The sequence below is a fragment of the Cibotium barometz genome, chromosome 12 (assembly GCF_041138505.1).
Source record: "Cibotium barometz isolate CiBa-2024 chromosome 12, ASM4113850v1, whole genome shotgun sequence".
In the NCBI taxonomy this organism is placed as follows: Eukaryota; Viridiplantae; Streptophyta; class Polypodiopsida; order Cyatheales; family Cibotiaceae; genus Cibotium; species Cibotium barometz.
The window spans coordinates 45052760-45067709 of NC_141057.1; the positions used below are offsets into that span (position 1 = coordinate 45052760).

At 38.9% G+C, this 14950-nt stretch overlaps 1 protein-coding gene across 1 annotated transcript; it reads right to left on the bottom strand.

Moving 5' to 3' along the window:
- Positions 1-1470: 1470 nt before the first annotated feature.
- Positions 1471-3302, bottom strand: LOC147633473 (uncharacterized). The gene is made up of 2 exons (XM_086805855.1): positions 2487-3302; positions 1471-1820 (listed from the first exon to the last, which is right to left on the bottom strand). Exons 1-2 carry the CDS (start codon positions 3269-3271, stop codon positions 1661-1663), a joined length of 945 nt encoding a protein of 314 aa, XP_086661981.1. The 5' UTR covers positions 3272-3302; the 3' UTR covers positions 1471-1660.
- Positions 3303-14950: the final 11648 nt, after the last annotated feature.

The following is a 14950-nucleotide window of genomic DNA, read 5'->3' on the forward strand; positions in this document are numbered from 1 at the left end:
AAACTCATAAACATAAACCATGTCAGTGTAACAATCAATTGACATCGCATCAATCAATCCTAACGTGTTCATGAGAAATAGGCATCACAAAAATATAAATCAAATACCAAAATGTCACCAAATACATGTGGGAGTCCACCCAGACATGGAAATCCATCCATTAGTGACTAGTAAAAATACTCAGGCGTCCTTGTCAAATAATAAATGACCATGACTATCATCCGTCAAATAACATGGATCATAACAGACATCGAGTACTGTTGTATTGGTGCAGTTCTTGGAGGAACTGGTTGGGGTGGTAGCACCTACAGACATGGATATGGTAATTTGGGCGGTCTATACATACCTCACACAGTAAAGGGTTTTGATTAGGCACTCAAGCTTGTGCATGTGGAGGAAGGATTGGTGGGGCTAGTAAGGCCAATGGTTGCCTTGGCATGGGGACCATTTATTGTGGTGCCGAAGTCCACTTGATGGGTTTCCTTGGTACCAACAATGAGTTGTGTCATAGTTCTCGTGGCGCTAACAATGAGCACATAATTGTTCGTGTCTAGGCCTTAGCATAGACACTCTATGCCCTTGTATGATTTTGGTGGCATATCTGTTTGTGGGAATAGATGTGGGTGTCCTGCTTGAGGTGTTGGGACTGGGGCTGGTTATCCTTGGGGCTATCCTTATCACACTGCTGGCCTAGATGGTTAAACAGATTCTTTGCTAACTAGGAGTCTAGCTAGTCTCCGATGATGAGGTTTTGAATGATACATTCCCTATCTCTTGGTTCGAGTGGGTGACTTTTACATCCTTGTCTTGCAGGTTATCCACTAGGTCTATTGTCTCACGGCAGAACTCATCAAAGATGTAGTGTCTAGAACTATAGAGATGGTTATGAATCCTCTTGCTCTTAAGACTCTGATCATAAATCAATTTATCCATAAGTGATAGATCATAAATTTATTGATTGATGGAGCAATAGATCATTCAGTCTTTTATAGGTGCTGCATCTCATGTGGAGATACTTGGGTTTAGCAATGTAATCCCACATCATTTTTGCCTCCTCTTGCTGAAGGTTATATAGGTGTGCAATGGGGCTCCATCTAGCTCCACTGGGTGAGAATTTTATAGTGTGGTCAATATTCTAGGTGTGGTTGAAACCAATTAGGATGCAAAACCAGTGGCAAAGCCCCTCATTCAATTTGGTGATTTTGAAGCAAGCAAAGAGTTTGAGTTTTTTTTTGGGGGGTTTTTGATAGCTAATCTCTCTAATTGTCCTATTCAAGTGTTGTTGTTTCCTTTCTTTTATAGATGCAAGAACATTATCACCACCATTGAAAGTCCTAAAATCATTCAAAGTTCTCCTTGAAGAAACTCACTCTTTGAGGTCAAGTGAGCATGACCGGAAGAGAAAAACCAAATAATGATGAAAGAAGACTTTTATGGAGTTGTGGTGGATGAATAGATAGTAACCATAAGTAGCCTTAAGATGAAAATATTTATCAAATGTAGCTCTTTAGCTTCCATACAAATGTAGCTCTTTAGCTTCCATACAAATCTTTTTATGAGCAAGATATTTACCCTAGCCTAACAAAAGTTGTGGTGGATCTAGCATAACAATTAGGTTGTCGACATCACTAATGATGTGTGGTGGTGTTTGTTGTATTCGCTAGTATGTTGCATGTGGGATGCATTGGCTAGTCTGTTGCATGCGGGATAACTTGTTGAAAGAAGAATTGTTGATGTTGTTAGGATTGTCTCTCTCTTTCCTCTCATCCATCACCATTTGCTCGTACCTGCACTCCGCACTGCAAAATGCAGTGTTGCCCCTGTTTTTGCCAAAAAGAAACAATTTATTTTGCTTTCTTCCATCCTAAATTCCACATTGATTATAATGATTCTTAATCTTGTGTCATGATGATAACTACAACATCCATCATGATTAATTGTATGCCCATTTATTATTATAATTAATGGCCAATCATCATGATGACATTATTACACAATTACCCATTAGCGCCATGTCATGATGGTTACAAAATCAAACATAAAATTAAAGATTAATAATGATGTTCAATGGTTATGTCGTGATAATTACTAATTACCAAAAAATAGGCAAATACTTGGATAAATATGACCATAGTATATGAGTATCCTCACATAAATATGAGGATAATTATGATGATTTGATAGGATGATTCCAACTTGTCACAAAATTGACTAGCATGATATGATGATTACTACGTTAATCTACATGATAAACATGGCATGGTGGCTACTACATTTTTATGGTTATATGGTACGACAACTCATGGAGATTAATGTTCAACATAAGTAAGCAATAACTATGGTTATATGATTTTAGTTAGACAATAATTATGGTGATATGATAGGACACCTTACATTAATGTGACATAATGAAACTAATATATGTAGATTGATGTTGCATAATTAACAGTTTCAAAAAAACTTCTACAGATTAAGGTTGCAATTACCCGTATATGAAGATGTCTCGGCCATGTCCAAGGGGGCGCTTGCAGAGATAGCATGACTCCAAAAAGTCGATGGACGGCGCCATAGCTGGGGTGGAATCAGTCAGTGGAGATGTGGCCACATACAGATAGCAGCAGCTTTGCTCTTCCAAGCAGCCACTGCTTTGGCTCTCCGCCAAATTACCAGAGAAATTATCCAACACATAACCTGGGTCTGCTTTCGCTGTTTCCTTCATATGATCATGATTAACTTCGTTGCTTTGAACTGATTTGGAAGCACTAATCACTGTAGAAGATGCTTTGCAGCCATTAAACCCTTCAATTAAGCCCTGTTTACCCAATGGGCTTGCGGCTGATTGGCAATTAGGCTCCAGCAATGGGGAAGTACTGCTGCCGTAAGTGCAATTAGGTGGGTACTCCGCATGATTTATTTGCCTTGCAGCAGCTAGTAGAGTCTGCAATGCAGATCTAGGAGAAATCGAGGATGGGTTTGATGGCGGCGGCAGCTTCTGCTGATGATTATTGTTCATGTTGCTATCAAATGGAGGCTTCTCCTGATCATAATGAAATGGCCAAATGGGCCTGATACTTTGTGGGCTGTCTGCTGCCTTCATTATTGGATTAAAACCGATAATCCGAGGGATAATTGCAGGGCTTTGGGGCTGAGATTGGTGACTTAATTCACCTAATGGAGGTGGGAGATTCTGATGATGGTAAAGAAGATTGGGCTCCATATTGGGAGAGATGCTGGCTGTTCTGTGGATTGCGCAGCAGCCGTTTCCAAGCATTTTTGGGGATTACTTATGCTAATTAGGCGAACTCAAGCGGATTAATAATGATAAATAAGCAATCAGCGGACGGGATAGAGCAATCAAGGGGCGGCCCACAGGGGAGCTGTTGGTGGGTGGTTTGTAGTGTGTGTGTGTATATATATATATATATAATATTATATATATATATATATATTATTCTTTCACGAAAAAAAAGTGCGTATAAATATAATGAAATAATTTAGAGGAGCTTGCTAAATCTGGAAGGGAAAAGCCCGGCCAAATTTGGGTGGTGAAATCTTTTTAACTAGCTCTGTCAGGCCATGCACGTGGTGCTGGTGGCGAAGAGAGCGGGGCCCACACCTCTACATTTGGCGGGGGTTGCATTTAGTGGTGGTAGCAGTCGTGTAGTATCCACGTAATTTTGGCAAGACCGGCCAGGTTTAGCTGCCGTCCATGCTAAATTTTGCATGAACTCACGACGTCGCTTCTAAATTAAGCGCCACATTACCAAATTATCAAAATTAAATGAAATCTATGGCTAGACCCAAGAGTGGAATCTAGCCTTGGTAACCTTCAAACTACAACCCAAGAAATTCTTCAACTTGAGAGAGAGAGAGAGAGAGAGAGTGTGTGTGTGTGTTTATATATAATAAATAATAAATAATAAATAATAATAATATGTATATATATATATATTTGAGGGACAATCAAGTGTATATTTATATATATTGAGGGGCACTCAGCTATAGTTAAATCACATATTTCCACACTTCAATCCCAGGGGCCTCACTCTTATGTGCAGCAAAGAAATAGATACTAAAAATTAGTTCTGTGCAAAGGATAGATACTAAAAATTAGGTATGTTCAAAGGATAGATACTAAAGATTAGGTCTGTGCAAAGGATAGATACTAAAAATTAGGTATGTGCAAAGGATAGATACTAAAAATTAGGTTTGTATACATGGTTTTTGGAAATGTACTTATCATTTCATGTATGTATACGTTCTTCAAAGGACACTAGCAACAACTAATAAATAGGACACCCAGGTATTGTAAATGTAAATGCTTAATCTATAATAGGTCTCATGTTGAGCTCGGGTGGTATCATACATTTTTTTCCATGACCCCGCGCGAGACTTCACACACATAAAATAATAATTAAATCATTTGTGAAGTCATAAAATAATATTTATTATAATGAAGTCACATTACGTATGAAGTCATAAATAATTCAATAATAATAATTAAATCCTGCATTAGACTAGCCCTAGAGCATATAATGTGTTTGCACTTCTTAATACGTTAATGACTTTATCTTGAAAATTAATCAAACCATATTACACGTGGTGCTCCTTCTAGTGACAATATCCAAACATGATGTAACTGCTAGAATCTTAAAAACAAGCATGCAAGAGCTTAGATAAGATAGCACAGATGTTGCAAGAGGACACTATGCATGTAAAACACACCTTCATTCCAAGAATTACCATGGAAAAAATGCACATTTGCGTACATTGAGAGAGAGAGAGAGAGAGAGAGAGAGAGAGAGAGAGAGAGAGAGAGAGAGAGAGAGAGGCCATTTACGATTACAAATGGCCTCGCTTGTTGAAAAGCTGATGAGTCCATGATAAATGAGCCATACACGGTAAATATTATATGTGGCATTTGTATTAGTTGAACCATAAAGGTGTTTAATAATTATATTTAATATTACGACTTTACAGCGATGTCTACTAATTTGAGTTCCAAGTTTGCATATTACATGGCCATGTGTCACATGTTTCACATTAGTGGAGGAAACATTAGATCCACATTTCTTCAACTAAGGCCATCATGTTATGGTTAGAACTAATGGATTGACATTTCTATGCTCCCATCAATCATGCGTGAAAGAATGACTTGAAGTGGATCTCTAATTCAAGACTTTAATAGATTTCTTAACTATGGAACTTGGGTAAGTGTCCCTTCTATAGAGGTCATCCATCCCAATTATGTATGTCTGAGAGTGCTGATTAACTAAGACATTGCACATTTTGGGCTATTAATCCAAACCCCAAAATCTAAAGGTCGTGTGGTTGTCCTCCAAAGTAGCCAATATATGAAAACCCCCAGTCTTAATTCTCATCAATGATCTCTTAAGATCCATAAAGCTTTTTGATGCAACTTGGTAGGAGGATCTTTCCCATTTCTATAGCAAATTTTTTTACATAGCAACCAAACCTCAAAGAGCCATGTGTTTACTAACTTGAAGCATATTTGGTACAATTATTGCTTGCTACTTGGACCACAACTAGTCACTTGTCCAACTTAGCTCCTTTGCTGGAGCCTGCCAAAAAATGTCATTTTTCTTTAAACTATCTTACGAGAATAATTTTTCTCGATGAAAAGAAGAAATCTTCGATGATAAGAATGTAATCAATTCTATTTTGGTGAACTTAGTGGAACAACATGCTAGTGAAGGGTTAATAGCAAAGTGTTCTTGTTGTGTGATCTTTCTTTGGTCACACAACTTTTAAAATCAAATCCCCTTACGATACCAAAAGGACTATGTGCATTTATTGCATTGGGTCACCTCCTTTGACATAAATAAGGGTTTGAATGCTAAGTGTGAGTTGAGTTCATTAACCTACATTTATGGTTGTGGTTCTTACTCTCATATATTTCGCCGCAAACTCCTCAGAGAGACCTTTATATGTATAGTCAAATCCTTCCTCAGGAAAAACACTCAATAAAAAGTCTAATGTAAATTTACTTAATCACATTAATATATAAAATATATAGTTGTAAAATCTAAGTCACATTCCAAAACTTTTTCTTTCAAGGTTTTAGGGATCATATAAGTACACATCATGATCACAAGTCTAGAACATAATTTGTAGTAAGAAAGCCATTTTTATTTGATAAGAAAATTTACTTTGAACGTTTAAATTATACTTGTATCAATATTTAACAATATGACTTGCCCCAAATGGAAACTTGCCTTTGCGATTTGAATGCCAAGCTGCAAGTTATAGACCTGAGGCACAACTTCAAAATTGTAAGTTTTGGGATTCGGAGTTGTATGTGTGTGTAGCCATGTTTGTGTGTCCACCAGTCTGTGTGTGTGTGTGTGTGTGTGTGTGTACATCCCCAAAAAGAGTGTGAACACTCACTTATGTGTTATGTGTGTATTTTAGTGTGAACTAGTTCACATAATAACTAGATATTTATACCTACTTGACATCATTGCTTTTGTCATGCAAAAGGACCTTCAAAGGTTATAAAAGCATTATACTTGGTGTATCTAATATATAAATCAATCATATTGAGTCATGCAATATATAACCTCCCTCTACACTTTACTCTCTCTCTCTCTCTCTCTCTTTTCGTGTCTGTGCGCATCGATTACGATGTACTATCACCTGCCACCATAGCTCTCCTCCTGCACGTGCCTTGTAGATTCACTATGGTTTAGTTATGTATTTGAGAGCCATCACTACCGCTATGAGCTACCGCATTGTATCTCTTATTCTCATACAACATCAATGGAGCTTTACATAGGTAGCACTTCATTCAAAAAATTCTCTGGCTCAAACTTTCTAGCTTGGCAGATTTAGTTTATGTTATTTCTGATGAGAGATGGGATTTAGAGCATTGTCAAAGGTATCGAGGAAAAACCAGAGGGAGAAGCCACATCTACAAAAGTGAAAGCATGGAACGATTGAAATGATAGAGCTTTGGCACATATTGGTCTTGGTCTTGCCAATAATCTCATACACCACCTCGATTTTGACAAACTTGCGAAAGAGGTATGGGATAAGGTTGAGAATTTGTTTGGAAACAAGATAAATAACTCTATGGCCTTTCTCAAGAAGAAGTACTATAATCTAAAAATGAAAGAACATCACACTCTCCAAGAGCATCTTAGCACAATAGGCTTACTTCTACAACTTACAACATTAAATGCAAAATTTAATGAGGATGATAAATTCTCTTCTCTAGTCTGGAAGAGATAGACAGGTTCAAAGAAGTGTTGTCTACACTCTGAGTGTCCCGTGAGATGACATATGACAACATGGCGGCATTTCTCATTGATGAAGATAGATGACATCAAGACCAAACAAAAAAGTTTCTTCACTAAACATGAGGTCAAAAACAAATGGAGAACTTTTAAATGCACCTTTTGCAAGAAGCTGGGTCATACTATGAGAATATATGCTTCAAGAATTTGGCTAAAAAGCAAGAAAAGAACCACACCAATTTAGTTGTCGAGGTTGAAGATAAAGATGAAGAAATTGAAGACACCCCGAGAAAACCAAAAACCTCTACTACAACATCAGAAAAAGCTTTCGCTGTTTTTTCTAATCTTTCTCTCTTAAAGGACGATTATGCATTAGGGGAAATTTGGACTCTTGAATGGGCCTCTTAAGGTCCCTGTCTCTCTTCCATGAATCAAGGAAAAGTGTCAAAGTTAATGTTATAATATTGGCACTCCCTCTCCTCTTCAGATTTTCCTTAACATTTTTTAATAAAGATTCACCTATTACTTTATTCAAATATCCATTTTCACTTGTAAATTTGCTTAAAATCCCATGTAATAAGTCCATCTTTTGCGTTTACTTAGCGTTTACTTACTGCAATGAAATCCACGAGCTTTATTCTTTCTTTCAGTCAATGAGTTTGCTTCCCCTTAATCATCATTCATTCTTCTCGTCAAACATTTCGTATCTACATGATGATCCTCCTCCTCTCTGCCATTTTTTTGATTCTTTTGCATACTACGTATTGTGGGTTATTGTTCTAATATAGTCCTCCAGGGATCCATCATACTCAGAGTTGTGGAAATCCTCTTGGAGAAGCAGGGGCAAGGAGCTCAAACCAGGTAATAAAAAATGATAATGGTGTTTCATTTTTGTTTCGAGAAACTATTTACTTATGTCTCGTAGACTCAACAGGAATGTATCTTCTACTAATTGATGTTATGTTTTGTGGATTTTTCTCTTTCGTTTCTATAGAACTCTGGAAGAAATGGAAACAAGATGCACATACATCTGGAAGAAATGGAAACAAGATGCACATACATCTGGCTTTGGATGAAGATTACGCACCTCTACACAAGAGAATGAAATATTCGAATGCCAACCCCCTCGACCTAGAGATGCAGAGAGCATTGGAAAAAAAACATGTTGATTTGTGGGTTCAAGAGTCAATTTATCCACCTGATCCCATGTCCCAACAACCACCCAACTTTTTTAGGTTAACTTCATTGGTTAAGTACGTTTGTGAGGGCAATGTAGGATTGCTTGTTGGCTACACAAAGAAGCTTGCAAATCAACATCAGAGTGTTTATTGGTATGCATAGAGAGTGTTAATGATCAAGGTGCAAAATATATCATGGTTGAGTGCTATGTATCAGGAGAACAAGGAGAATGAATGTAAAGCTTTGGCAGATGTTGTTCATACTGAACAGGTTCATCGACGTTAGAGAAGACAATGAAATATGGAACAACTATAGCTTTGGAAGCACGTAAACAAAGAACACCTAGGAAACCTCTCATTGAATTATGCAAAACATGAGGGCAATATAGACACTGTGTTTATGCAGAGAACCAGAGGATGAAAGAAATCCAAGCCAGCGGGGGAGATGATGCAATTGCAAAAATCCTCACAAAAGATACTGTAAGGTCCGTACTCTCCCATTCTAAGAACCGACCAGTGGGTTGATGAAATTTTAGAAGGGCAATTACAGGATGTCAGGAAAGAAATCACATCATGTGAAGCACATGGCATGTGTGACAAAATTGGCATTAGCAATGAATCATACACAATGATATACAAGAAACTTGATTCAATATTTAGTACCGTGTTAAAGAAAAAAAAGGTAGTGCCCACCCTTACCAAGTAAAAAAGGCAAGAAAGGTCATGAATGAAAATGTGTTTCATTTGATTGGCGAGCCTAGATAGCTTTTTCACTCACAAATATTCAAACAAGGTGCGAAGGAAGTGCCATTCAACTTGCACTCTAATAACAACTTTGTGTTGGATATTTGTAAATTGCAGGAGGCAATGGTGAAATTTTACAAAATGCTTATTGGTTGAATGAGGAGGCAAGTTGAAGTTTGTCCTAAAGATTGACGAGAGTGAAATTGTCAAAGGGAAAAAGATTGAGAGAGTAAGCTTGATATTGATGAATAGAGCGTTGGATCTAGCCATAAAACGTGATCATCCAGATTATATTAGTGTACAGAGTGAAAATGAAATCTGGTGGCTTGCAGCATTTGAGGTTCCCAAGGAGAACCTTGAAATCTTGAAGGCCTTCTTCAACTTAACAGACATTCCAAATGTTGTACGCAATCAAAATGTAGGGGAAGTTCTACACATGGAAGGTTTTGGTCAGTACAATGTGGAGTTGCATCTTGTGGGTGACCTAAAGACTTTGAAGTGTATGTTTAGTGTATCCAATTTAGCAAATGCAAAGTTTCCTTGTTTGTATTGCATGTGTTCAAGAACCAAAGGTACGGATGGAAGAAAGGTATGGAACATACTAACATGAAAACCCGGTGCACTAACTTGAGATCAGGAGGAGTAGATCCCTCATGGGATGCTATTCTTGTCATACCCTTAACAAAGGTGCATATTTGCACTTTGCATGCCTTCATAAGGATTGTCGAGAAATTGGTATACAAATATGTGAGCTTTGCATATAAGATACAACCTTAATTCTAAAGCTCAAGTAGTGTGTAAGAAAGTAGAGGAAGTACTGTCCACAGCATTGGGTTGCACCAGAGGCCAAGTTGTATATAAGATGCAACCTAATTCTGAAGCTCAAGTAGTGTGTAAGAAAGTAGAGGAAGTACTATCTATAGCGTCGGGTTGCACAGAGGCCAAGTTGAAATCAAGAAAGATGAGAAGAAGTCTGGAGCTAGTGGTAATGTGCCTTGCAAACCATGTTTTGGAGGGGCTAAGGCAAGGAAATTTCTTTCAACTCCAAAGAATGTAGAAGGTGATTTTTTGGGTCAACAACTAGAGATGTAGGAGGCATGGAAGGAACTACATATGGCTGTACCTGATCTCAACAATGGAGGCATGACACGTATTGCAAAGGCCAGTGTGTGGGTTGTATTAGACAAATTAACAATTCTTCTTCATAAGATGACCTTCACCCCACAAGACATCAAATAATTTGTGGAGGAGGTTGTACAAGTTTTCTACAAGTCAATGGCACAGGCTTGGACTTCAAATAGCATTATGCATTATATGCACATTTTGGAAGCTCATGGACCTTACTTTGCAAAGGAAGGAATTCTCATAATTTGGTCTACTTAGGGCATGGAGCGGTCACATTAGAAAGCACGTTGTGGCTTTCAGAAGGTGACCTCTCATGGTGGTGGAGTCAATGGTGCAAACCCTATGGAGCAATTACTACTATGGTGGTATAGAAAGATAGCAACTCGATATACAATGAAAAGGAAGCCTTCCCCAATAGAACTCAAGCATATGAAATCGAATCACACCATGCAAGAAAATCTCAATTTGATAACTCATCTAGTAGAGAGAATCATGTAGCATGGTTGGCAACACAAGTGAGACATGGAAGCAAGTGGAAACCATGAAGGAGCGTCGTGATCAACCCATGTTCATTGCAAAAACATTATCATACAATTAGCCATCGAATTGAATCTACAGAGTTCATTTTTCTTGATCTACAGTGAATTTCAATATATAATGTCAGTGTCCTATTCCCTCCATGTACCCCCTAACTCACTCACGAGACAACGCGAGGAGCACGCATCTCCTTGGTGCTCACGTGCCTCCTCGGATTGTAGTGAGTCACACACACATCATGATGAGTTGGGGATAAATCTCCTAGTTACTTTGTTAAAATTAAATTTTTTAGTTCAATGTAAACACATAGATATGCAAAACAAAAGACACATTACATTGTATTTCAATCATTTCAGCCAACAACATAATTTTTTACGTTGATGAGTGAGTTTTCTAAAACAAATCATCGGGATCAAATGGTGAAGGTGGAGGTGTTGGAGTTGGGGGTGGGGTGGGGGTGGAGTTGGGAGTTGTGCCGCATTGTTGATTAGGCTCTCAATTGTTTGAACTTGAAACTCCTCTATGTCCACTGGTTCATAGTCCTCCAGGTTTGGAACCTACATGGAATCAACAAGGCACATGTTAAGTCTGCATAAAAGGTAATGAAATGATGTGGGAATATTGCAACTTTATAGAACATATACAAGTCCTGGTAACCCTAGTAGCCTATGAACCAGTATCTTAGCATTCAAGCAAACCCTCCATCCACATATGTGGCTATTAGGTTGTAGGGAACTCAAATTTCCTCAATTTCATAATCCACGAATACATCATGTGTAATGCAGTTAAGGTAAGGTCAACATACATACAAAGTCTATACTAAAGATGAACTAAATTAAATAGAAACTTACTTTCATACAGTTCCATGGCACCCTTCAGCAGGAATTTCCTCTGCAGGATATCCACAATCACGAGACTCCAGTGGCTCCTGTAAGTTTGAGTGAATCTCTAAGACCCATCACTAAACCCAAAACATTACATTACTCGTATGGTATTAATTTACACTTACCCTCATTGTAACCCAATATAATGAGTCAAGGTGAGTCTAAATTCACCCATTGGAACCACTGAAGTATGCCTAGGTAGGAATAGCTGTCCAAAAGTAGAGCAGTCGCATAATAGGGAATCCACAATATAAACTTCATTCTGTTTCGGCAATGGCACATCAGCTACAATATTATTGCACAAAAAAATACAGATCAACACCCTACATAACAAAAAAAAGCCCTTACAACTCAAAAAAGCCAACTTACCAAAGAACATCAAGCATGATGCTATCGTTCACCTCCCTTGAAGAATTCAACAACACTGTAGTGTCGTTGGCATCAAGCTTGAACCACCACATTTTTTGATACAAATTGAAGGAGGCATACCAAATGGGGCCAATAATAGAGATTTCCCAACAATTGGATATGCACAGCTCTCTGCACAAGCGTGATAGTGGCCCTCAAGAATAACCTCCCCATTGCAGTACACCATTGCAGTACACCACAGCTCGGCATGCACTCTCACCCTCCTCCTCCTTTGCCTGCTGGGACTGGCTTGACTGGCTTGACTGCTAGGGCCACTAGCAACGACACTAGAACCCGCACTTGGGCCCGTTGACCTTGAAGAATTGAGATGAGTTTCCCTTTCATACGCAGGTCCTTCAAAAACTTCCTCAACTTTAACCTCATTGTGAGGCCTTCTTGAAAGAGGTTGCAGCTCAAGGATCCTCTTCATTTTTGGGTCTCAAATTCGAAGAATATCGAGGACCCGATTGTACTTGTACCTAATTTGCCTTAGGGACCTCAAGTCCTTATAAAAAATAGCCACACAGCACACACACTGCCATGTAAGCATAGTCTTGAAAAAACTACAAAAAAGTCTTCAGTCATCTTGCACCAGTGCCGATACCTGCCATTTGACGTTTAGGCCGTTGTCCTCGTAGATTTGTCTCATGACCCTCTAGAATTGCAATTTTGCAATCACCGATTGTATGTACTTTTGTGCCTGCTTGATCTCTTTGAGGATAGAGGTATGCTTTTGCAGCCTCCTCCATCTTCGTGCTTGTATCATCATCATCCTTGCCGATTTACCAGTCCCTTGCAAAGCTACTATTTTGGCAAGGTGTGGATTGTCAACCCTATGAGCAGTAGACTTTGTGCAAGCCATCTTCAAAATTGTAAAAAAGAAGCAAGCAGAAAAACAAGAAGGAAGAAGTGTGAGGGGGGCACCGGTCTCGGGAGAGGGGATGCTCGCTCGTGTTGTGGTATAGTAAATGACACTGGCTTGACCCACAAAGACGTACCTGAAATTAGTAACTGACACTAGCTTGACCCACAAAGAGGTTATATACTTAAGCTATTAATGGGAGAATATATGGATATGTATACAGGCATACGAGCATTTAATGCAATGGTCATCCACGCATGGGCAGTCTTTTTAATTATGACCTTGCATGCACATGGCACATTCTCATGTACGGATCTATGGTGGCGAGGAGGATCTATACAAGCATGCACATGGCACATTCTCATGTACGGATCTATGGTGGCGAGGAGGATCTATACAAGCATGCACATTTAATGCAAGGATCTAGATAGATACGGAGGTGCATTCATATCAGACACATTTTGTGCATGCATGCCTCTAGGCTATATATAGGCTTCCCTCTTTGTTTTGTACTCATACGAATACAACATGTATATTTCCAAATCCCGATTGTATGTTTTTTCTTGTTTTTTTTGTTGTTGCATTTACCACAACTCACCATAGCGGGAGGGGGCACCCCCTCCCCAAACGAGAGAGGGTGCCCCTCGCGCTGTGGTGGGTTGGGCTTGCTCAACTCACCACAACACGAGGGGGCACATCCACCACCCTTGTGATTGGTGCCCCCTTGCGTTGTGGTGAGTTGGGTGTTCTTTGTGTTATCTTTTGTAGTCAGGGTTATTCTCTTTTGCTACTTTTGTTTCAGATGGGGAAGTGTGGGAAGAACTAAGCAACCGATGCAGACATGCTCTCATCATTCCTTGGCAGACTACACCTTCAGATCAAGGAGTCCGACATTGCAATAATGTTCAACTGTGATTTTCCTCTCAGTGATATTATTGTGTTGGCACTGGAGAAAATTGTTGAGAAAGAGTAGGAATTTCAAAATCTCACTTCATCGAGTGAAGTGATTATTGATTCTGCGAAGTTTGTACATATTAATGATTTTGAAATATCTGACTCCCTTGGTTTTAGTCAGAAGGTTAATAGGGATCTTCTCAAGGTGCCAGAGACTTTCAAGATGGTGAATAGGATTTGTCCCATCCATTGGTACAAGTGTCGACTCGTCTATGAATATGGTATGCTCTGCTTCCTACATGTTATGTTGGATGATGATTGCGATAAAGATGCTGATGATGAGGTCAAGAAAGAAGCGGTTGAGGTGGAAAAAGATGAAGATGAACCTGTCAAAGTAAAGGATGAAATTTGTGAGGCCGAGGAGAAAAGGGAGAGCCAAATGTTTGATATTGACTGGCTCGGGTGTGAAACTTTGCTAGTTTCTCAAGAAGAGTGCAATGTGTCGGTCACCGAGGAAGTGGACCATGTCCCCACTCCAGCTCTTCCATCAATTCCTATAGGAGGCTTCCATTATATTTTGGTATCTGATCTTTAAGAAATTTTTAATCGTTAGGGAAGAATATTGTCTTGCAATTATTGCCCAAAATCTTGAACAGGAGGTAGACGAAGAGGATGATAAATATTTATCCCTTGACCTTCATAATAGCGATGATAAATTTCATTCAGCCTCGGATGCATTGTCAATGATATTTTAGGATGCTGCTAGCTATGAGGAAGTGGGTCTCCCCACAGAAGAAGAATTTTAAAAGATTCAAGAGAGGCTCAACATTTCAAACATGGGAAGGAATTTGGAGCAAGGAGAGTTGTCCAGGGGGAAAGAGATGGCAACCAGCATCAACCTCTGGCACGATAATCTACTTACTAGTGATGAAAATGAGAAGGTGAGTGTTCATCATCCCTATCCCTAGCGCATAATTTTTTTTGTATATCCTTTCAAGGTGACTTCTTCAAAAAGGATTAAGCTCAACAATGATGCTACAAAGGAACACAATAGTCTTTAAA